The sequence below is a fragment of the Heteronotia binoei genome, chromosome 4 (assembly GCF_032191835.1).
Source record: "Heteronotia binoei isolate CCM8104 ecotype False Entrance Well chromosome 4, APGP_CSIRO_Hbin_v1, whole genome shotgun sequence".
NCBI lineage: Eukaryota > Metazoa > Chordata > Lepidosauria > Squamata > Gekkonidae > Heteronotia > Heteronotia binoei.
Window position 1 is genome coordinate 138910789 of NC_083226.1, and position 26020 is coordinate 138936808.

The 26020-nt window shown below is 40.2% G+C and overlaps 1 protein-coding gene across 2 annotated transcripts in view; it reads right to left on the reverse strand.

Annotated features, from left to right (window-relative positions):
• Positions 1–26020, reverse strand: part of HOMER1 (homer scaffold protein 1) — a 134731-nt gene that overhangs the window by 42433 nt on the left and 66278 nt on the right. For both annotated transcript variants that reach the window (XM_060235863.1, XM_060235862.1), the window contains one exon: positions 21395–21537. In XM_060235863.1, coding sequence (XP_060091846.1) covers positions 21395–21537 — 143 coding nt within the window. The remainder of the gene's footprint in view (positions 1–21394; positions 21538–26020) is intronic.

Below are 26020 nucleotides of genomic sequence, written 5' to 3' on the forward strand. Positions count from 1 at the left end.
GTTCAGGAGATCCCTAGGGACAGCCAGGGCCGGCGCGTGGGAGTAGGCAAAGTAGGCAGTTGCCTAGGGTACCACCCGGCCTAGGGGGCACAACTGGGTCCCCCCTCCAGGACACATTACTTTGGCTCCTGACCACTGTAACCTTGTCTTCTCCCATCACCAAGCTGCCTTCAACAAAGCCAAGCCACCCCCCCTCTCCCTGATGTGCGACTTGGTCTCCTACCTCATCCTATCCCGCCACCTTCCTTCCTGGCTTGGCGGGCAAGCACTTATTCTCACAATTTTTTTAATAACATACCACATTTTAAAAAAAATTAAAATTAAAAATCAGTAAACTAAAAATGTGAAGTTTCAAGTTTTGTGCTCTTCATTTCCCCTATATTTTTAATAATGAGGGGGATGCTAGTGGGTGATTCGCCTAGGACGCCAGAAAGCCTAGCATCGGCCCTGGGGACAGAACAAAGGGGGAAGTAGTGAAAATCTCCACAGTTCATTAGGGGAAATCCTCCATGGGTTGAAATCCAACGGAAAATAATTGCACTTGGTGTTCCATGGCTTTTTTCCAGCTTTGATACTTCTTTTTGCTGTATTGTGAAACTACATAAAGTTTATGAATTATGAAGAATCAACTGCAACCTGATTCTGTGTATATTACTTTCCCTGGGGTGGGATCCAAATAACTAGTTCCATGTGTACATGAATTTGGGGTTCCATTTCTCAACCAGTTGTCTCCTATGCCACATGGAAAAGGAGGACAGCAAGGTATTTCTGAATGTTTCAATCTGCTCTATTAACATATACTATCCGCCTCCTTGTCTCCAAATATGTATTCACCTCCAAAGTAGCTCATCCGTTACATGCCCATTTTGTGCTTAGGTTTCTGTTATTAAGCTTCTTAAGATTCATATAGTTTTTACTATATATGTGAAGCCATCTTCTGACACTCGGCAGGAGGGTGTTCTTTCACAGGTAATAGTGCTATGCTATGATGGGATGTTTCAGAGGGATGCTTTAATGATAGAAAAGGGATTGTGGACTAAATTATTGTGTGCAGTACATACTATCGTATATCTTATCCCATTATGTAATTTCTGCATTGTAACTGGTCATGTTAATGCTTATGTTTTGTTTAAGCTTTGTTTCAACTTTAGATACATGCTTGGTCAAAGATTTCTACAGTCCTAATCCTATTACATCACTTGAAGTACTTGAAGAGCTGTCATATAGAGCAGGGTGGCCAACGGTAGCTCTCCAGATGTTTTTTCCCCTACAGCTCCCATCAGCCACAGCCAGCATGGCTAATGGCTGGGGCTGATGGAAGTTGTAGGCAAAAAACATCTGGAGAGCTATTGTTGGCCACCCCTGATATAGAGGATGGTGTGGAATTGTTTTCTGTGGCCTCAGAAGGTAGGACCAGATCTAATGGGTTGAAATTAAATCAAAAGAATTTCCGGCTCAACATTAAGAAGAACTTCCTGACTGTTAGAGCGATTCCTCAGTGGAACAGGCTTCCTCGGGAGGTGGTGGGCTCTACTTCCTTGGAGGTTTTTAAATAGATGCTAGATGGCCATCTGACAGCAATGAATGTCCTGTGAATTTAGGGGGAAGTGTTTGTGAGTTTCCTGCATTGTGCAGGGGGTTGGACTAGATGACCCTAGAGGTCCCTTTCAACTCTATGATTCTATGACTTATGGGATGTCCCATCCTGTTCTGTCTTGACATACACTATGTCTCAGTGAGAAAGCTGGACTATAAATAACATATTAATATAATAAATTAATACAAAACTAACTACTTTTGAAACTGAAGGGCCTTCCAAAAGCAGCTGTGATGCAGCAGTGAGGATATGCTGTTTAAAAGGGGGGAAAGGCAAATCTTCTATAAGATATGTATGTCCCAGGCATTCTAGCCCCTGTATTCCCTGAGGCTTTCCCCTGAATAAAGTGTGCACAGGAGTGCAGCTGTAGGGGCATGAGTTCTTTCACATCTTAATTTCAAAGCTAATTAGCAATTCCTCATGGGTTGGAAAATCAGGGATTGATTGCTGAGGGAGGGGCTATTTAAACCTTTTCTCCTACGACTCTTCCTTGATTTCAATTTCAATTGTAATTTATTCCGCAAAGCAGTCAAAAGCATGTAAACCATTTTCTTTCTGCAGAGCTAGCTGTATCTTCAGAACTATTTACATCATGGTAAAAGGCATGAGATCAAAGGCTTAACATTTCCTCCCCTCAGCATTTCATTCCTCATCTTCAAAGCAGCCATGTGGGACTGTTAATTTATTTAAAAAAAAAGAGTAAGAAATCTTTATCATGGAACTATTGTGTCCCATGTTATTTGGGCCTTAGAAATACAACTCTGTGTCTATAAATTTCATAGATGAAAATGGAGGTGAACTTAAGTCACTCACAGATTCTGAACAGACAAAAGAAAATACTTCATTAATTTATAACTAATTAATTGTAGAATTCATAGCCAGTGATGGCCATGAGCATCAGAAAGATTCATGGATTAAAGGTCCATCAATAGCTATTAGTGATGGTGACTAAAGGGAACCTCTATATTCTAAGGCAGCAAACCTCTGTATAGCAGTGAAAAGAACCAACATTAGGAAAGACCTTAGCTTCTACACCCTGTTGGCCCTCTAGGGGAATTGGGTGGTGGCTGTGTCAAACAACATTGCTAGGACCAGATGGACCACTGGTCTGGTCCAACAGGGCTCTTACATTCTCCATATACATAGTGATTCTCAACAGAACAGAGTTTGAATTCAGTGGCACCTTTAAGTTTAATTCAAGGTATTTGTACTGAAGAAGCACTTCGATGGCTTGGGGTCATTTCAGTCCTACATTCACGAGAATGATACAGGTAGTATTTCATACAGATAACTGAAAATCACCACTGTTATTTGCAGCCAGATATACAATGTTTTGATTTCCAGTTTGCCCCCGCAAGTCCTGTCATATAGTCTACTGTTTTCAATGAACTGTGTTAAACCAGGCAGATATTCAATTTCCGCCCCCCCCTCAAGAATCCAAAGCAAGAGAGATAAGCAACTTTACTTCCTTTCACTTCTCATTATTATTCACAACAGCCTCCATGGGAATGAATGATGTCAAAATAAATGTTTAATATTTGCAAAGGATTTAATTAATGAAATTGCCTGTGAAGAATTAATAAAGAGAAAACTAAATAAAATTAAGTATCTGTAGGCTGGGTCTTTCCCTAGCACAGGCTAGTTCAGATCTCAGAAGCTAAGCAGGGCAGCCCTTTTTTAATATTTGGACAGGAGACCATGAAGGAAGCCCAGGGTCGAGGCAGGGAATGGCAAACCACCTCTGAACATCTCTTGCCTTTAAAACATTAAAAAAAAAAAAAAAGGTAGTCCCGTGTGCAAGCACCAGTCATTTCTGACTCTGGGGTGACGTTGCATCATGACGTTTTCATGGCAGACTTTTTTATGGGGTGGTTTGCCACTGCCTTCCCCAGTCATATACACTTTCCCCCCGGCAACAAGCTGGGTACTCATTTTACTGACCTCAGAAGGATGGAAGGCTGAGTCAATCTGAGCCGGCTATCTGAACCCAGCTTCTGCCGGGATTGAACTCAGGTCGTGAGCAGGGAGTTCAGACTGCAGTACTGCAGCTTTACCACTCTGTGCCACGGGGCTCTTACAAGTCCCCCTTAAAACCTTACAAGAACATTAAATGTTAGCAGCAACTTGGTGACACTTTCCAACACCAGGTTTGGTCTCATGGAATCTCTATTATATTATTTGACTTAAAGGCAAAAATGTCCATTACATTAAGACCGATTATCATTTTCAAAAGTTTTCTCCTTTTCTAAATGCAGCCACCTGAGCCGGTTTTCTGAATAGAAGAATGGCAATAGGGTGTGTGTGGGAGTATATGAGTAATTTCACATTCTTGATTGGCCAGGAACCCCCATGTAACCAGAACAGGAGCCATTCACTTAACTAAAAAAAGTTTTCCCTCAATGATGTCAGCAAAGAACATTGCGATTTCTAATGTGATCCCCGATTAACAGAAACAACTCCAAGAAGAAAGTTTTAGAGGGTAGCTGTGTTGGTATGCAGTAAAACAGCTAGATTTGAGGCCCACAGTACAAAGACCAAGGCAAAGGGAGCTTCGACTCTTAACAGCTCACATCCCGAAAATTCTTGTTAGTCTCTAAGGTGTTACTGGACTCAAATCTAGTTGTTTTATGAAGAAGAATCACTAATCAAGGAGAAAATGGTGTAGAATTAGCAGATTATGGGAACATGGTAAACAAATAAACCTTTTTAAAAAGCGAAGTGTCCATTTGTCTTACGTATTCCCCCATACCACTTTTGCTCTGAACACTCCCATATAAAGTAACGTAGCTGTATTTCACCAACTTGCTCTAACGCATAACATTTAAAGGCAACCCAGTTTCTCAGTCCCCCCCACACAGAAGATTTTCTGATTAATTCCACAAAATTTTCTACTTTCTGTCTTTTTATTTCCAATACTATTTATATATTGTTCTTAGCAACCTGTAACCAAATATTCAGATGGAGAGCCAAAATCAGTATGAGAGATTCATCTCTAGTGCCTAATTACAGCTGTTTGTTGCTGCTGCCTCTTTACTCCCCAAGCGCCAGAGGTTCTTTCCAGATCCTGGGTGCATTTTTGCTCAGCCTTAGAATCATAGAGTTGGAAGGGACCTCTATGGTCATCTAGTCCAATCCCCTGCACAATGCAGGAAACTCACAAATACCTCCCCCTAAATTCACAGGATCTTCATTGATGTCAGATGGCCATCTAGCCTGTTTAAAAACCTCCAAGGAAGGAGAGCCCCCCCCCCCCCGAGGAAGCCTGTTCCACTGAGGAATCACTCTAACGGTCAGGAAGTTATTCCTAATGTTGAGCCGGAAACTCTTTTGATTTAATTTCAACCCATTGGTTCTGGTCCTACCTTCCAGGGTCACAAAAAACAATTCCACACCAACCTCTATATGACAGCCCTTCAAGTACTTGAAGACGGTGATCATATCACCTCTCAGCCGCCTCCTCTCCAGGCTAAACATGCCCAGTTCCTTTAACCTTTTCTCATAGGACTTGGTCTCCAGACTCCTCACCATCTTTGTCACCCTTCTCTGGACCAATTCCAGCTTGTCTATATGCTTCTTAAAATGTGGTGCCCAAAACTGAACACAATACTCCAGGTGAGATCTTACCAGAGCAGAGTAAAGCGATACCATCACATCACATGATCTGGACACTATACTTCTGTTGATACAGCCCAAAATTGCATTTGCCTTTTTAGCCACCGCATCACACTGTTGACTCATGTTCAGTGTATGACTCATGTTCAGCCTTGCATTCTGCCTTGTTTTCTTTCATATCACTTCCCCCCCCTTCTTTCAAACATCTGCTAACTTTACCAAAGTATAGATCCAAGTGGGCAGCCGTGTTGGTCTGAAGCAATAGAACAAAGCAGTTGACAAGTTTCACCTTTAAGACCAACTAAGTTTTATTCAGAATGTAAGCTTTCGTATGTTCTAAGCAGAAAGGCCTGTAGTAAAAATGAATGTCTATTTTTGCCCCTGTTCTTAACTTTCCCAACATTCTGGGATCTTTTCCACTCCTTAGATTCTCTGAGCATGCTCTCACAACTTCTTCTGACCCATTTTGTGTAAGGTTCCTCTTGCACGCAGTGATCTATGAGGATCTTTTTCTCACAGAATTTGAGATGTTTAAAATAGTGGTTCTCCAGAATACTCGGGGGAAGGGGGCCCCTGCAAAATAGGCAATGGTGGGAGCCCCTCGCCTTTAGGTTACCACCTACCCTACTGTGGTCAGCAGTAAGTGGTGGCTAGGTAGAAGTCTCAAGGTTGCCACTTTCTGACAGTCTTGGCTAACTGGAATCTCTTTGCTTTTAGCAGTACAATTCAGTAAGAGAACTCAGCACTGAGGAATTTAATACCACTTTTCACAACATGTTTGCGAAAGTAGACATTGTCTGTACTGTTATACACTAAACGAAACCATAGAAACTGAGTGTGGACCAGACTGAAGAACAGAATTACTAAGCTACACATGTGTCATCAAGTTTTGACAAAACATCACATAAATGTTTTATTTAAATATTTCTATTCTATCTTTTCCACTACACCCAAGGAAACTAACAAAATTTGAACGTACGTAAGTAAAACCATAACTAAACATGTGACTTAAAGTATGTCAAGTTGAAATGACATCATCACCAGTTGCCAGAAACATTCCTTAGTTATTTCAACTGAAGGTGTGTCAAAACACGCAACTATATACCTTTTATGGAAGGAGAGTGTAGGAGCTTTCCTATGTGGCAGGCTGTTCCAAAACGTGGCTGAAGCTACTGAAAATGAGTGCATGCAGGTTGTGACTGAATAAGAAGTGAAGTACCTGATGACCTTCCAGCTTTTCACTGAGTCAGAAAAGTGGGCCATCATACCATCAAATTGTATTGGTAGCGATTCCGATTCCATACAAATTAGCCGTCCCTACCAGCATCAACTCTGCCTTTCTTTCCTGAATTCAGTTTCAGTTTTAACCTTGTGTTTTTGATGATGTTTTCTAAATTTAATGATAAAAATTATTTATGTTATCTATATGTATCTACACCAAATACTACTAATAAAAAAATAACAGTGGTAGTGGTACATTCATTTGTAAATTTTAAAGAAGTGTTTGTAAACTCTGATGCAAACATTCATAAATAGATAAGAGTGTGCTCCACCAAATTTTTTAAACAACAAAAAAGGAAGTTTGGGACTCTGGTCTAAACATTTTATTGCAGAGCCAGAGACTGCAAGTCTCACAAGTGTCACAAGTAAGACACTTCAGCAGTTTCAATGAGAGGGAGAAGCCAGAGAACAAAGAAACATTTTTAAAATAGGTAATTATATACTGGAAGGCTCAACTGGAACCTTCTTTCTCCCCTAACCAGCTAGCTTATTTCCTTCTTCTTATAATACTCCAAAAATTACTTTATGCTGAATTTTGTTTTGTTGAAGTTCCTTTTTTGGGAACTTAAATCATGTGCAAAGTTAAAAGACCCAGCCAATATGCCTCAGAGTATAGGTTCGACCTACATTAAGACTCAGAAGAAAATCTCAAGTAGATGTGAATCTTGCACATCTTGCACGGGACCAGGGCTTTTTTAAAAAGCAGGAATGCAGTTCCGGCTGCCTGGGTGTCAGGGGGTGTGACCTGATATGCAAATGAGTTCCTGTTGGAACACTTTGGAACACAGAACGTTGGAACATGTTGGAACACAGAACACTTTGTATGAACTGACAACGTCAAATGAATGTTTGTTCATGAACTGACCTTGTCCACATAATTAATCCATTTCAATAAAAAGACCAAAGACATAGCTAGGCTAAGGCACACATACACAAGCATCGTACAAGTATGGTGGGATAACTGCAGCCTTCCTCCCTCACATCCTCTCTATTTAAAGACTACATGTTGAGACACAGTGCAAATAAGCATCCTAATATAGGGCTGCTATAGGTCCTCTTTTGGGGCTCTTTTCAAAAAAACCTGATGAAAATGTCCTCTTTTGAGGTTGGAAGGTTAGGAATATTTCTAGTTAGAAGCAATTACCGGTATTACAGCTTCAATACCGGTATTTAAAATGAGATTTGTCATAGGGATCATTTGTTTGAAGTAGTCAGAATATGTCCTCTTTTTTGAAGTAGTCAGAATATGCCCTCTTTTTTGCTTTTCAAAATATGGTAACCCTACCCTAACAAAAATGTCCTTCATTTAAGAAGGCACACTATGACACTATCAAGCTTCCCAAGAGCACTGAACCTGGGCCAAACTCATGCAGAAATGACCAGAGCGGTCATAGCAGAACTTGTGCAACATCATTTGATTTTTGGACACACTATGTCATACTTTACAGACCACTATAAACAAAAATCCCTTTGAAGCAAGAAAAGTCTGGAATGAGGTAGAATGTGTGGGAGTTTCATTTTGGAATTATTCTGCCAAGTAACTGAAATAAAGGGAGGCAAAAGTGATTCAGAAGATGAAACAGCTCTCCCTTTGATCTTTTTTCTGTCCAGAGACAGGAAACACAGCCAAACAACTGAGAAAGGAAGGACAACAAATTTCAGATTTTTCTGCATCTATGGAAACTTTATGGTTGATTGTGGGTTGCCAATACCATTGTTACTGTAGTTACTGAGGCTTTGTCATCAAAAGCCTGTACAAAGAATTATGAAGAAGCTTTGGCACATTTTATACTAGCATGAACTTACAGCAATACTGAAGTTACTACGTCTATCTCTGAGCCAATAATGAACAATTTATTTTTCTACAGTACAATTCCATTTGTTGTCAGAAATTTGTTTTCTCTACTGCCAATACAAATGATCACTAGGACAGGCCCAAAGCTTGGGGGTGGGGGGCAGTGTTTTCATTAAAAAAAAAAGTCTGTAGCTCCTTTTGTTGTGGAGATACAGTGGAAGTCGTTTTTGGGCAGACTGTCTGGAAAAGAATTGAGGGGGGATTGAAAGTAGGCTGGTGCTGTGTCAGTTAACTCCCTGGACCTTCTGCTTCTTGTTAGTTTATGTCCTCTTTAATGTCTACAGTGATAAGTAAAAACATTGGTTAGAAAACTGGAGTGAGATATATATTATCTAAGAGGGTGCACCCTCTGTTCGCAAAAAAAAAATTGCCTCAGGTGTAGGTGGGGTATGTGGGGGTAGGAACAAAAGAATGAATGCCCTGTTTTGCTCCGTCTGGTATCTCACTTTAATCATTAACTGCAAGCCTTCTTGCTATAAATTGCTTATGTAAGAGAATGACTATATGCAAAACGCCTTTTACTCATCGATGAATAACCACCATTGTCAAGCTCTTGTCCCATCCTGTCCTCCCCCCCAATTAGGGCTAAAAGACTGAAGAGCATATAATGCTCAGGCAGGTTTTGATTTTTTGTACTTTTTTCACTTTTGGACAGACAGCAGAAGAGCAATACTCAGGCAGTCTTAAGTGCCATTGCCTCTAAGCTACAGAAAAAATAAAGTCTTTGGGAATATTTAAATAAACCTGTGCCATGAATAATCAGTTCTTTGCTTGCCAGTTTTGCAAACAACTCTGCACATGTGCAGACTGCTGTCACCTCACTATATAGTAGTGATAAACTTGGTATTAAGGGATAATTGCCAGGTTGGATGAAGTGATCTCCAGGCAGGTGTAAGTTGGGCATCTTCCACTTTAGCAATTAATGGCACTGATTACTTGCATTCTCCTGCACCCACTCAGCTTTCCCAACACAGTTTTAGAGTCCTACCCAGCAACATCTCTTTGGAGAACAATGCAGGTATATTAATGAAATCAACAAATCACTTTTCCCTGGATAATAGTGTGCGCCAGATATCTGGCTTCTTCTAAGGTATCTATATGGGAATTCTGAGATAACTATTGCACTGTAAATTGCAGGCACAAGACAATAATTAACACTAGGGGCGTTTTCGCACTTAGCGTTTGCTACCGATATTCCGCAGAGCAATTATGTCCGGACCATTTCCCTCATTTTCGCACTATTGTCTCTTTTGCAGAGTCGCTTTCCATGAAGCCCCGGCTCAAATCGTTTTCGCACTGGCATCGACTTGACTTCGATGCCATGTCAATCATTTTTTTTAAGCGCAATTCCAGTTGCGTAATTGCGTAACAACGTAACAAAGTAATAGAGAATCCCCCTTTTTTTCGCGGGCAAACCATCACGTGATGCTTCTGCTTAAGTATTGGCTGCAGCAGCAGCATCCTCCACACAGCCTACGCTATCCTCAGTCCAAATGGACAGCAAGGCTTCTGTTTCGCTGTCACGCCACGAAACACCACGAGCCCCCATCGGCTTGCTGCTGGATGCCATTGCACGTAGCTGCTGTGCGGTGGTGGAGGCAGTAAGCTGTTCAATGGCGCCCAGAAATACCGGTCCCTTCTTCCTCCCAGTGTTCTGTTTGGCTCATGCAAATTGTGACGATCGCTGCTACTTGTGAGCCCCCCCCCCCCGGGATCGACCCTGATGTATATTGAGGGATTTATATGACGAAATTTCGTTGTTGCGAAATAACGCAACTAAGCCGAATTCTTTTTTTAAAAAAGGGTTTCTCTCTTACATGGAAAATAACAAAAAACGTTTTTTGGTATAAAAAATGATTTTGGCTTTTACTCAGCGTAAACTCTAGGAGCTATGAATTGGCAATTGAGGCTATTCAACCAAAGAAATTTTTTTTTTATTACTTCGAAGTATCGCTATTACGCAAGAAATGAGAAGTTTTTTTTTAAAAAGCCGGGCGGGCACTTTTGGGAAGCACCACTAACGGCTGATGATTGGCCAGGCCAGCTGTGTACATAATTTGAATTGCACGCCCCAAGGGGATGGATGGAGTGGGAAGACTGAAAGGCAGAGGGTGCCGCCCACAAAGCAGTCGATGCGGGATAGGATGAATTTCCCACAACAAACTCCGCGGAGTGGATCCGGTGTGGATCCGCAGGTTTTAGGAAACTCCGCTAACATGCGCATCCAGATACTGCGGGGTGAAACTGCTGAAGCCCCAGATCAAACCGTGACCGCGGAGCAACATGTGCGAAATCGATCAAAAGATCCGGGGGTAAATGGGATGCCACCCTGGAGTAAACGCTAATACGAAAACGCCCTAGAAGTTCAACTACATTCTACATTAAGCAGAAAGTCTGGTTCCATATTATACATATTTTTAAATTGGTAAACAGCTAACTTCAAAGCTATGTGACTGCGACTACACACCGTTGAGTTAGATCCAGCGTAGTGTTTTCACAAGCACAATGATTTGTGCCTGCAGTGTGACATTTTGGCTCCCCTTCCTATGAAGAACTGTCACCATGGGCATCTCTTCCCTGACATTGCAGGACAGACTAGGCTGGCACTGGTGGTAGATGCCAAGAAAGTTACACTTGATGGGCTGCAAAAATATTGTGCTGGATCCAAGTCACTACGCGGTATTGCATGTTGTGTGAAAATACTACTGTTGGCATGATACAAACGACATCACTTCCAGTAGCATACCAGAAGTGTTGTAGCACACTGATAGGACAGCAAAGAGGTTGTCCCCACCCCCAAATTCTCCTGCCAGTAGGGTCAGCTACAGCTGGCAAGCTGAAGTATAAACTCCACCAATTATGTGAATGTCTGCAGAACTTTATGTTTTTGGGATTTCCTCTCTGTATCACCCCAGTTTGGAAGACTTCAGGTATACTCTCCTGCCAAAGTGAAGCAACAAGATTACTTTCTTCCTTCTTCTGTAATTCCCTGTACTTTTAAAAAACTTTTTTTAAAAAAATCTGAAGACTGTGCTCCCTTCTTTGTCACACCGATAGGTACTAACAATCACCTGATCATTTTTAAAAAGGAGACTAGGAATAGTCTCTGCAGTACAGATGGCATCATGGCAGAAAAAAACAGCATGCTATGACTGCTCCCCCCAGCTCCAGTCATCAAGATTAATTGTCATGCCACCTCAGCATTTTGGAGAAAAGACAAATAATGGTAGATATTCAGATTCATCAGAACTGATAATTAACATTAGCCCTGTTCACAAGTTACAATAAATGCATGTACAATCTATGTACACTTGATTTTTCTTTATATACACTTTAAGAATTCTCATGTTATATTCATTTGATTTAAAATCCACATTTGACTTAAAATCCGCATTTATCCAGGCATCAGTCCCTGGTTTCATTTGCAGAGTAAACACACACAGTTTCTTACAAATGGATGTACACATATACATGCAGGATGTATATGTGACACCATAACATATGAACAGGGCCACTGATGCTGTCAGGTAACAGCTGAAGTACCTATTTTTCATTCCAGGCAAATATATGAAGGGGGCTACTGAGGAGTCAATTTTCTTTGGGAGACTACAGGACAGCTTGCTCCCTTTTGATAACAAGCTACTTTACCACTTCTCTATTTTTCAGATGGCTTGAATCTAAAGGCTGACTTGTACCCTTACTTGAGGAAAATGTCCAGTACTTATGTCTGAACAATAAATAAGAGGTAGATTGCTATATCTAAGGCAGGAATAGTGGCTTTCCCATGTTTTTTGTCATTACCAAGGTACTTTTCTTTGTGCATTCTATAAAGCTGCCTGCCTTTTGGAGGTGCCAAGAGTCTGCCTCTGCCCACTTTGCAAGTAAAATGGGTACTCTTTTTAAACTGAAATCTTGTAAACAGGGCTTTTTTTGAGCAGGAATGTGCAGGAACACAGTGCCGGTTGGCTTGGTGTCAGGGTGTGGCCTAATATGCAAATGAGTTCCTGCTGGGCTTTTTCTACCCAAAAGCCCTGTTAGGCCATACCCCATTGTTTCACACAGGGCTTTTTGGGTAGAAAAAGCCCAAGAGGAACTTATTTGCATATTATGCCACACCCCTTGATGCCAAGCCAGCCAGAACTGTGTTCCTGTGCATTCCTGCTCAGAAAAAGCCCTGGTAATCTCCCTAATTTAGGAGATAACATTTAAGTCAGCACAAACACGCCTCCTCCTTTGAACCTGAATTATATCCTCTGTGTTTTGTTTCCTTTCTGGCAACTGGACATATGCTAATCACTGAGACAATTTATATTAAAAAATATGGAACATTAATATTCTATGAAGAAGTTGCTTTTTGGTATTTCTTCTTGCACAGATCAAGTGAAAGAAAATTTATAATAAATATTGAAATTGTGCTAATTTCATGTATAAATTACCGTAGAAGGTAGAAAGTATAAGAGTAATAAGCTCTGACGTCAGATCAGTCTATGCTTGTACTACTATTTAATGCCATGCTACAAAGTCCTCATTTAAACCTTGCTCATCTTGGCATAGTTAGGTAGCAAATTAGTTCCCAGCAACAAACAATCTACAAGTGGAACAGGACTTCCCCTCCTTCCTGCCACTGATATCAGAAAATCTGCATCCAGAGAATAGAAATTCTCCAGAAACCGAAGGAGCTGAGGTCTGCAGCGGATTGGGATTTAAATTATTACAAAACAATTAACAATGTAATCCTAAACAGTTACACTCTTTAAAGTCCTTTGTGCTTAGAAAGGCTTAGGACTGAAATCTAAACAGTGTTTGGGTAATAGCGCTGACAGTGGTGAAGAAGCTTTCTAGCCAGCTGAGGTGATATATTGGAATATTCACATATATTCTAAATGCTGAAGAATGACAATGAAATAGAATACTCAGAAGTCTTTTCTAAGAGGAACAAGAGGTATAGTGTGCTAGAACTAAAAAGCTCATACTGGCTCCAGGAAACAGGAAGAAGAAGATGATGATACTGGATTTATATCCCGCCCTCCACTCCGAAGAGTCTCAGAGTGGCTCACAATCTTTTACCTTCCTCCCCCACAACAGACACCGTGTGAGGTGGGTGGGGCTGGAGAAGGCTCTCACAGCAGCTGCCCTTTCAAAGACAACCTCTGCCAGAGCTATGGCTGACCCAAGGCCATGCTAGTAGGTGCAAGTGGAGGAGTGGGGAATCAAACCCGGTTCTCCCAGATATGAGTCCACATACTTAACCACTACCCCAAACTGGCTCTCCCAGGAAGAACACTACTGGTAGGATAAGAAAGTTGATTGCAGAGATGGTAATAAACACACACACACACACAGCCTAACCTGCATGTTACTACCTGAAATGTATGGGGAAAGCAGCAAGAGCACTGGATAACAAAAGATGTTGGCTGAGAGTCAGAATTAAACAAATAAGTAAATAAAGGATTTAGATCCCCCTGAAGCTCCGCAGGCAATTTTCTCCCCTCACTCCTCTAACAGAAGCTTAAAATGCCCCCCTTCCAAACCTGTTCCTGGGGATCCCCCTCATGACAAAATTTCAGAGGGCACTTCTGATCACTGTGACAAGGAAGAGGCGAGACACTTACACTTTGAAAGGCAAAATCCTTCAACCTATGGGAAATTTGGGGAAATAAAAGCCAAGGACAAGGAACTTGAGGGAATGTTACTGGTGGACTCAAGAAGTTGAACAATGGAGGCGGCAAGAAAAAGGTGGAACTATAGGCAAAATAAATAAAGCTGTCCCGTTCCCCCCGGTGCCCCCCCCCCCCCCACCGGCTGTTACCTAGTTCCTTTAAATATTTTAACAATTTTATAATTTGGTTAAAAATAAGTTCAACTACACACAGAGAAAAATAATGCAAACAGAACAATATATTTGGGTTCAAATTCAAGCCTTTTTTCATATGACAATGTTATATTTGTTATGCTGAATTTTTTCATTCTGAGAGACTTGCTATAACTGAGAGTTACAAATATTAAATACAACTGTAACACATAAGATAAAATGCAAACCAGTCTACAAAAGGTGAAGTTCTGTATAAATTTTTAATGAATGCCCACAGAAGAAACATGAACTACTAGCAAACTTGAGTTACAGTAACAGATATTCATACAGCATTTTTAACTGGTTTGCTATACAGAGAATACAAAGATGTAACCATTATTTGAAAGAACCCATAAATCAGATTTTAAAAATTCTAAGCAGGAAAAAACCCACTTTTAATAAACAGGCAATAAAACAGCTACAGATCTAGTTCTGTTGATCTATAATACATTTTTCCAAAATATGAGATATTCAGATTGTCTAATAAAACTAAGATACATAGCACAGGTTACTGACAAGTACTCAGGAACATCTTCAATTAATCGATGACAAGCAATTTCGAAAGCTCGCCTCATATCTTCAAGGAGTTGTCTTCCACCTATTTACTGACCCATAATTTATTTTTAGAAAATTAAGCACCAGAATCTACATTTCAACCGGTGTGATAGATTTCTTGTAGCAAGAGAATGTTAAAAATTAACAAGTAAATTTTTGAAACAAAAATCACATGGAAATGCAAAGGTTTCTCTAGCTTTCTAGCAGATTCCTACAAGGTTTCTTTAAATAGTTTATAGTGTTCACATTCAAAACTTTAAAATTAACTTTTAAGATCTATTCAATTTCTAGATAGAGGTTATTTTTAAAGAGACTATAAAAATGAATACTGAAATACTCACTATTTAAACACAATAGTCACTGGGCAGGTGATATAATTATATGTACTTGATAAACATGCTATGGATTTTATGCTAGCATTAATCAAATACTCATTTACTAACTGCTATAACAAAAGCTTAATTACAATAAATAGTGATTAAAGATTTATATTCCAGATAATTTATTGTTAATATCTGTAATTTTGGAGGCAATCCTGAGATTACTTACTTACAAATTCCACTGAAACCAATTTTAGGATATAGGCAAGTGAAACAAACACAACTGAATCTTAATGTAGCAGATTAAAATGAAGTATCATGCTGAATTAGAACCATTAACTCAGGATCACCCAATAATATAACAATAACCACCACCCCCCCCTGAAGTTAGTGCCATTCTGTGGGCTGATTTAGATGCAACATGGAATCACGGTTTATTTTAACTGTGGTTAATGACACCTGGATTCAGCTTGCAGGCAATCACTGAACCCTGGCTCATTTTGGCATATTCTGGCTTTAGCACCTGTGGTCTTTCCCCCACCTGACAGCCAGCTGGTGTCTCCTGGGGCTGTTTTGGGTTGGGAAAACAAAATTGAGGAGGGGGACTGAAGCCCTTCTGCACTGTGGTACCAATCTGAATTAGGGCCCTGCAGTGCTTGAGAAATTAGTTACAGCTGCTCTTGACTGACTGAGGGGAAAGAAAGTTAGGTCAGAGAATGCCAGGTCTAGTTTGGGCCTTATAAGCAACAGTGATCTCATAAATATTACTAAGGATTTATTTATTTAGATATGTAGCTCGTGTCTTTTCTCAAAGGCAAAGGAAATTACTGAAACAGCTTAAAAATACTGTTAAAAGGAGATCACAAATAGCTCTCCCCCTCTCCCCACAGCTGTACTCCATCACTCCCATAGTGCCTTCTTGGCTCAGTGAGGGCTACAGCTCAATGGTACAGTCAATAGTTTGCATGTCTACGGTCTTAGGTTCAATCCTTGGCATCTCTGTCTAAGAGATTCCAGCAGGCTAGAATCCTTCTTGAGGCTTCAGAGAACTGTTGTCTGGGTAAACGAATTACCGGTCTGGATGAGACGGTTCCTTATGTTACATTCCTTCACTGAGGAGGCAGCAACTGAAGAGCAGATGCATGGTGCCATGTGTATTCTGACCTTGGGGCAACTTATGTGACGAAAATCAATTCCTAATTGCTTATTTCTTTGGCTCACACTTAAAACCAGAATAAAACTTTTATTGATCTTAAAGGTGCCACTGGACTCAAGCTTTGTTCAGTTAAAACCAAGTTTAAGAAACCAGGATTATACCCTCCTGCTGCCTCAGTCAGATAGCAAACCCGAGTTACAGCAGGTTTAGCCTGTGTCTTGCTCTTCGTGTCTAAATGTTATTTGTCCCACTACAGAATCCCCATGGATACCCCTTGTTGTCCACCAACCTGCAGGAGATTTCAAAGAGGCTAGCGTCCTGCAGTGAAAAGAGAGAGATGGGGAAGTTCCATCCTACAAGCAATGCTGACCCTCACGGTACATAGATTCAACCAGGGCTTTTCTTGTAGTAAGAACTCGTTTGCATATTAGGCCACACACCCCAATGTAGCCAATCCTCCAAGAACTTACAGGGCCTACTGTAAGCTCCAGAGGATTGGCTACATCATAGTCTAATATGCAAAGTAGTTCCTGCTACAAAAAAAGCCATAGATTCAACCCGCTAGGAATATGAAAACTCCCAAGCTCATACTCCCAAGGAATATGAAAACTCCCAAGTCTGAGAACCTTGACTAAAACAGAATTCAAGCATGCTCATTTAAAATAAAAGTGCTTTGGCAATGGTAACATGTAATGGAGAAACTGGGCAGAGGTAAGCAGCAATAAGAGATAGGAATGCAAGAGAGGAAAACGCACAATATCTTTTGGCATATTCCAAACCCATGCACCCCAGTTTCAGCTGTAACCCTGACCTGGGGTCAACAGAGATGCAGGTCAACTGCATTTGAGGCAGTGCTGGAAGACACAGAACAGGGCAAGTCTTTGCAACTTATATTTAAGTTCATATCTACTAATGTACTGTAAACACAAACTGCCTTGGTTTTCAAGCTGAGTTACACTATTAAACTTTTTTTACAACATTAAGCACCACATTTTTCTCTGAAATACAGTTTTCTTTAAAATGCTCATTTTCATTATAAAAGCTTTATATCTGTTCACCAAACTGACACCAGAATTTTGCATTAAACCTTAATATTCAGTTTTAAAAATTCAAATAAATCCATTTTTTTTCAAATTTTGATTTGAAATATCTAATTGCAACTGCCAGCATAGAAGTAAAAATCTTCATATCCACAAAGAGCAACACAAATATTCTTTTGACCTTTATGGAAGCACGGCTTTCAAACAAAAGATTCTCAGAACCTCAATAATTCTACTTATTCTGTCCATGGAAAAGAGGCAATAACAAAGTGGCTGCCTATAGTTTTGAACCATGACATTATTACTTATTCCAGCATTCATTTTAACAGTTATTGCCTCTGTATTTTTCCGCCTGGAAAATCATATATTTAGATAAACCACAACTCGCTGCTAAGATGTAACTGTAACTAATACGACATTCAGGAAATACTTTTGTTTGTTTCCAGCGAAAGGTTCAGTACTGGAAGACCAACACAAGACTATAAAGTAAAACAGCATAATACTATAAAGGAAGCTCTCTTATATCAAGCAGACATACTTTTGGTTACCAGCAATACAGTAATATAAGTAATTTAAAAACAAGCCTTATTTAAGAAGAAAACCTCCATTAATTGCCACTAATTGCAAATAATTATTCAATTTTTAAGCTATTATAAAAATATTTACCGTCAAGGGTAGAATTCTAGCAGGAGCTCCTTTGCAGGATTGGCTACATCAGCGCTGTGTGGCCTAATATGAAAAGGAGCTCCTGCTAGAATCCCACGCCTGTTTACGGTTATGAAAAATAGGAAAGGTCAGGTTCTACAATGACTGCAATTGGTTTCTGCTTCTCTCCCCACCTTTTCTTTTCTTTTGCTGTCAAGTCTCAGATGACTTATGGCAACAACCCTGTAGGGTTTTCAAGACAAGTGATGTTCAGAGGTGGTTTGCCATCGCTTGCCTTTGCCTAGTGACTCTGGTATTCCTTGGTGGTCTCCCAGCCAAATACTAACCAGGGCCAGCCCTGCTTAGCTTCCAAGATCTGACAAGATCAAGCTAGCCTGGGCTGTCCAAGTCAGTGCATGGGTTCTGCTTCCCATCTGCCAAGTCACTGCACTTACTGTAGTTCAACGCATTTCCAGAAAAATGCACTGAAAATCCAAACCCATATATCTCAATTTTGATGGCTTAACTAAACTCCCTCTTGATGGCTAGAGAACTTAGTAAATGCATTGAATGTAACCAAACATATAAACCTGGAATAATATGCATGACGCCTATAAATAGCATTCAAGTCTGCTGCACACATATTACCTGAATGGTGCGTATCTCCACATCAGATGGGAGACCCACATTAAGATCTCCTAAGGCAGGGGTGGCCAACGGTAGCTCTCCATATGTTTTTTGCCTACAACCCCCATCAACCGCAGCCATTGGCCATGCTGGCTGGGGCTGATGGGAGTTGTAGGCAAAAAACATCTGGAGAGCTACCGTTGGCCACCCCTGTCCTAAGGTATTGGAAGGATGCTAAAAAAGCAGCTGTGGAAGTCTTAACTCTTTCCCTGAGCCATATTTCAATTACAATTACAATCTGGGGTCCAAAACTAGTTCTCATTAAGGGGCAGAGAGGCACACATATTATACCTGATATTTTTCCTTTAAAAATCTGGGGCGGGTGGGCTGCAGACACAATTTCCATTGGGGATACAGCACAGGAAAAAATCCCTCCTTTCCTCCCACTCCCTTCCTCCACTCATAGGGCTGCCAGCCTCCAGGTGGGTAACACAACAAAAAATGCAAGCTAGCGACCAATTTACTAAGAAGTATATAGAAATCAGTCCAAATGCCCAAAACATGTATATTCAAGTCCCAAAGTAGTGTGGTGACAAGCCAATTAAGTACTTGTTTCTTTCCAGTTTCTTTCCAGCCTGGAGATCTCCCACTTTTACAACTGATCTCCAGCAGGCATAGATCAGTTCCCCTGAAGAAAATGGTTGCTTTGAAGGGTGGACTCTATGCATTGTATTATGCTGAGGCCCCTCCCCAAACCCCACCTTCTCCAGGCTCTACTCCCAAAGTCACGAGGTATTTTCCAACACTGACCTGGCAACCCTACCCACTCAACTCCTTTTTGGAATTAAACAATATGTAAGAAGACTGAGACCTCAATTTAACAGGTAGTTAAGCCCACAGATAAGACTGTGTGCCAATCAAATGCTTGAGATGGGGTTGGGGAGAGAAAGAGAAGGAACTGAGTTCTAGTCCCCTATCCTCAGGCACAGGTTAACAATTCTGTCAGAACTAGCAGGTGCAAGAACACAGATCCTTGAGTGCAATAGTGCAAGTAAATTTTCTGTACCCAGGGCACCCAAAAGTTTTTAGCAACTGAAAACAAGTCCACTGATTTTGGAATTTTACTAGGATGGCACACTGTAGCTCCAACTTAAGTGCAAAAAGTTGCATAAAATTTACATATGAAACATTTCAAAATCAGCCCTTGTAGGTGGGTGCCTGCTAATATTCACATAAATATTACAAAACAGATTTCATATATATATTTACATTACAAAACTGTGAAATATTACACACTATTAATTTTAACAGCTAGTAATGTGGTATTTTCCTATAAAACACATTTGTTGTAAAAATATTTTCTCTCCTGTTCAAGAATTCTGAAAATCTCATCTGCATTTCTAAGAGGCAATCAAAATATATTTTAGATTTAAAAGTTTTTTAAAATTGATATATTTTAGATTTAAAAGTTTTTTTTTAAATTGTCTGTTCCTTACAGTCCAAAAGCAAAAAACACTACATGTCCTCTCCTCAGATTAACCTTTGATTATTTTCAAAGTAAAGATTTGCTATTTGCTTGTTTCAAAAAGTGCAAAAAGCTGAATATTTTGTTTTAATAGAGCCTGCTTTTTATTTAAATAGCCCTTTGCATCCTATGACTCCATCATTTCAAGGCTGAAACTTAGCACTATCACTCATTTTAAGGATAAAAATATTTTAAATCCTTTCAAGCAATTTATTCTGCTAAACCTCATGCTTTTAAAATATTGCTTCCCAAGAATAAGGTGCTTTTACTAACATATTTTGTTTTCAATGGTGATACTTTGTGCTTAATTTTAAAAAAAAAATAATGATGCACATACTTCCCTCAGCTTTATTTGGAACAGGAGAAAGAAAGAAAGAAAGAAAGAAAGAAAGAAAGAAAGAAAGAAAGAAAGAAAGAAAGAAAGAAAGAAAGAAAGAAAGAAAGAAAGAAAGAAAGAAAGAAAGAAAGAAAGAAAGAAAGAAAGAAAGAAAGAAAGAAAGAAAGAAAGAAAGAAAGAAAGAAAGAAACCTATGTTTTTCTAAGCCCATTCCAAAGTTTTGTTGCACTCTTGATCACATCATCAGGAGAATGTCTACTCTATCAAAAAAACCCTCCAGATTTGGCCATAAGCATTCTAAACCAGGAGCTTGTGCCTCACCACCTCTTTTTCTAATGCCTAAGCTAGCAGCAACAGCAATTACAGTGATGATGATCAAAAGGTGGTCAAATCTACAAGGCCTTTATTATTCTCTGCTACCTGGAATGCTGAAGTTGTGTACTCCAGGAGGTAAGAACTCTAGAATATGTAGTCATAAGCAGGGCCCTGGAAATTACATGTACCATGCCTCTGAGACACTGATAATGTTGCATGCACAAGGGTTTCTGGTACGTGTAATGTCATAAGTAATTTCTAGGGTAGCTAGTGATCAGGCAACATATACCAGAGCTCTTTTCCCGCTGGTATTCAATCAGAAATTCCATTAACATTTCAAGCCATTAAAAATCATATTCTGAACCAAGTCATAATAAATATTACCAACATCACTAAAAATACTAAAGCTCAGAGTCACAAAAGACAAAAAACATACTCTGGTTGAGTACAGCTTGCTGTTTTTACTTCAGCAGTTCCTACTTTTGGGAGACAAGCAGCATTAGGCAGTGGGAACTGCTCTAGTAAAATGGGAAGCAAAATTAACTGCACACATGGCTATCCTCTCCCAACACACACTTGTCCCATAGAGCAAGCATTAAGTCTTGTTGAATTTTGTATTTTAAAAAATGGGGGAAAGGGTCCTTTTACTTAATAAGGATGTGTGAATGGAATCTGTACCTATGCGCAAATGGCAAAGCATTCTGGGTGGGTTCAGCCCTTGGTTCTGAGTTTTGGGTCACTTCTGGAGTTGTTCTTTCATCATCTGTCCCATTAATGCTCTCAGGCGTAAGAGGGGATTGAATATCACCTCCTGCAGATTCCTTAAAGAAAGAAGGCAATGGTTACACATTGATTTTTGTGCACAATATATACTCAACAGATAAAACTTCTGAGTACAGCAGTGCAATACATTACAACTACCATACGTTTAGTGGGTGTGAGAAAAACTAGACAAACACTGGACATTAAGTTAGAAATGATCAAGCTCTAATTTGACCTTTCTGGGTGAGATAATAGAGAGCATGGTTCCAGAACAACTCCAGGTCTATCTGACTGATTCATCCACTGTAAAACCCTTTCAATGTGGGTTTCAGTATGACCTAGCAAACAGATAGCACTGGTGAATTTAGTTGATGATCTCTGGATGTTGACAAGTGTGGTACTTTGTTGCTCTTACTAGATTTAACACTAGCTTTTGATCCTGTGAATGCTGCCATCTTTGTTGAGGATTTAGAGGAGTCCTATTGGGGAGACCAGTTATCATCAGCATGAGACTTCTTCTGTGGGGCTCCCGTTTTGTCCCCTGTGCTATATAATTTGCAAGTAAAGTGCTTAGGAGAACCCATTCATGCTTTTGGGGTTGGATGTCATCCAACACCCAACTCTGTATCTTTGGTATATGTAGTACACCCAGCTCTAGATCTCTTTCTCCAAATTGATCAGTGATGCTGTAGAGCCACTGCCTGACTGCTGTGGTTAAATGGCTATGAGTGAACAAGTTGAAACTAAATCCTAATAAGACATAGATAATGTTAGTTGGAAGGTTGAGGTCCTGAAGGACACTGTGCTTCCTATTAATGGGGTCCAGCTGACTTATTGACTTATGAGCCAAGGAGCATTATTACTGGAGAAGCAAGTTAATGCAGCTGCTAAAAAGGCTTTCATCTATTTTTACTGAGCCTGGAAGATACTGCCCTATCTTGAGTGAGCCAATCAGTCCACATGGATTCACACTGTGGTTACCTTGAAGTTTGACTATTGTATTGCACACTACATGCGTTTGTTACTCTTAAGAATAAACTTGGAAACTCCAGGTGGTACAGAATGAAAGAGCAATTTTCCATTCTTGGGCAAGGTGCTAGAGCGGGTGATTGTTTCTCAGCTCCAGGGACTCTTGGAAGGGACTGATTTTATTGACCCATTTCAATCTGAATTTAGGTCATGATTTGGAACACAGACTGCTTGGGTCACCTTAGCTGATGACCTCAACTGAAAATCTGATGGGGGAGCATGTCCCTATTAGTTTTCCTAGATTTCTCAGCAACCTTCAGTACCATCAATTATGGCATCCTACTGGGCTGCCTCTCAGCTCTGAGAGTAAAGAACACCTTGCTATGGTGGTTTGAGTCCTATCTCAAATGCCAGTCCCAGACAGCAGTACTAGAGGATTCCTTTCCTGCCCCATGACTACTGGTCTGTGGGGTTTTGCAGGGTCCAATCTTATACTGCATACTATTTAATATCTACATAAAGACAGTGAGAGAGGTCCTCAGGATGTTCAGGCTGTGGTGTCACCAACATGTGTACCTTTATTTTTCACCTAATTCCAAAAGAAGCTGTTGATGTTCTAAGCCAGTCAGTAATGGGCTGGATGAGGGTGAACAAGCTGAACTTATTCCTGACAAGACAGAGGTGCTCTGGGTAAGCAGAAAGGCAGACCAGGATGACTTGAGATCTCCTCTGTTTTGGATGGGGTTTCATTCCCCTTGAAAAGTCAGGTTCACAGGTTGGGACTGCTGCTTGACACAGCTTTCACCTTAGAAAATCAGGGTGCTGCTGAGGTTAGAAGTGCTTTTGTCCAGTTTCAGTGGTGTGAACTGCACCCATTCCTAGCTCTGTCTGATCTAGGCACAGTTATTCACTAGTTACATCTAGACTGGGCTATTGCAATGAACTATACTTGGGGCTATCTTTGAAGAACTTTGTACAGAATGCTGTGGCTAGGCTGCTGGTCAGGGCCAGCTATTGGGATCAAGTGACTCCTATATTACAGCAATTATGCTGGTTTCCAATCCACTTCTGAGCCCAATTCAAGGTGCCAGTTTTGACCTTTAAAGCCCTACATGGCTTGGGACCAGGGTATTTGAAGGACCGTCTTCTCTCATACGCTGCTGCCAGGGTACTAAGATCACAGGGAGGGATCTTCTTGTCCGAGCTGTGGACCAGAGAAGCTTGTCTGGAAGGGACATGAGAGAAGGGCCTTTCAGCGGCAGCTCCAGAATTATGGAACAAATTCCCCAGGGAGGTGCACCCTCACTCTTGACCTTTAGGAGGCAGCTGATGATGAGTTTATTCAGAGCAGCAATTGATTAATTTTAGATCTTCTGCCTACTGACAGTTTTAAACTACTGACAGTTTTAAAGTACTGATTTTAAATTAGCCATTTTAGGTATTTTATGCATTTTGTGTTTTACTGCCATTTATACTGTAAGCTATCTTGAGTTTCTGAAAGGTAGAAAGGTGGCTAATGAACATCTTAAATAAAAAATAAAATTTATTATTAGAAGTTAAGCGGAACATGTGTATCACTGCCATTCTGCAGTAATTCCATTGGTAACCGAGGGTTCAAATTCAAGGTACTGGTTATCACCTACACCACCTTCCCTGCTGTGTTCTACCATGATAAATTCACTCATATTAGCTAAGACTTCTGTAGCTGCAGTCCTGCAAATGTGAAAGACTGGCAACTGCCCATAAAAACACACTTTGGTAGTCACCTTATCAATGGAGGTAACTTTTTATATTTTCAATATTTTATAATCCCACTTTGAGCCTCAGTGAGAACAGCAGACTGTAAATAAGTGAATAAAAAGAGAAGACATCCAAAAGTGTTGTTGTCTACTTGTAGCCTGAGGTTGAGGACATTCAAGAACACAGCCTCTATTTTAACAGCAGATCATAAGTATCTTCTAGTTGCAGTGACTGCAATGTGGCTGCTCTAAGGTATTTAGAAAGGAGTCAGGGAAATAACTGGGACAATTTTTTATAATATTGATTTTGCATATTTAATAGCTTCCTCCCTCTGAGCCTTCAAGCACAATTACTATTAAGCTGCAGGTGCCATAAGACTTCTGTGGAATACTGCACAAAGCTGACATATAAGAACATAATGGGCCATCCCAAGAGACTAAATTAATGTATTAGGAAAATGCAAACTCAATGGCAGTAACAAATTATACCCACTAACAATAATAAACAAGAATGCACTGCTATGAGCTCCAGTTGGAGTACACAGTCCCACATTCTTCAGTTTGCATTTTGTCAAAACTCTGAGAAAAAAGGTGTGATGTTTTCCACATAGGTGAACTTAAAATACCAAGAATACTCATTATGGTCTTGTTTATACTTCATTTTTGAAACTTGGCAGATCTGGTGTGATGGCAATGAGTATTGTATGTTAATTTTACACAGTAGGAAAAACCTTAGAACAAGTCCCTGGAAATCATTTGCTCTTTACACTTCAGAGGTTCTGTTTTTAGCTGATCCTTCCTGATTTCTCTTTTACTGGAGGAAGGGTCCCATGGTGCATGTATGAGCATATAAATATAGCACAGAGAAGTTAACTTAATTGATTTTATTTACAGTCCTCCCCCTCCCCTGCAAGCAGGCTCAGGGCAGGTAACAATAGCTACAATAAAAACATTTACAACAATAAATATAAATTAGCATTAAAAACAATATCAAATATCAATATCAGATGGCAGTGAAAACACTGAAATAAGTTAATACACCTTAAGGGTTTTGCATCAAGTGCAACAATAGATGTTAAAATACTACAGAGGAGCAGGACAAATAGGCAAGGAAGAGTGAGCACATGGGAGGCTTAAACGTAGGCCTGAAACAGATCTGAGAAACTGCCAGCCTGAAGAAATTAGACTGACATCATCAGCAAGTGGAGAAGCATCAAGTAAGGCCATGACAAAAAATAAGAGTGCCTGTGCTGGCTGAGAGGTATGCAACACACTGGGCGATCATGATAGAATAAATATGTACGAGGTGCACCCTTATATATTAACTTAATTAAAATGTTCTACCACTGTATAAATATCTCTCAGATTGCACTGTTGTATAACACAGACAAGATCAAGAATAAAAGCTGAGAAAGAAAAGTAACCAGCCAGGGCCCCATGGAAAGCGATATCACTTTCTTAAAAACAGGAAAGTCCAAAATTTAGTAGTTCATAAGAAATGGGGCCCTGGCTTAGACCGCATCACATAGGAGAGTGCCTTATACTGAATCAGACCATTGTCTTCTCTGACTGGCAGAGGCTTTCCAGTGCCTCCAGCAGAGCTCTGTCACATCAATTACTACCTGAGCCTTTTATGTGGAAATGCTGGGGACAAAATGTGGGACCTTCAGCATTCAAAGTAGATCTTCTACTGAATTATAGCTAGCCCTCAAGAAAAGTGAGGCTTTTTCAAAAAAGGAAAGTCAGAAATTTAGGTAGTAGGATGAGAGAGGCATTAGCACTGTTAGGACAACTACAACAAAACAAGGTATTAACATGATAGAAGAGGTGCAAG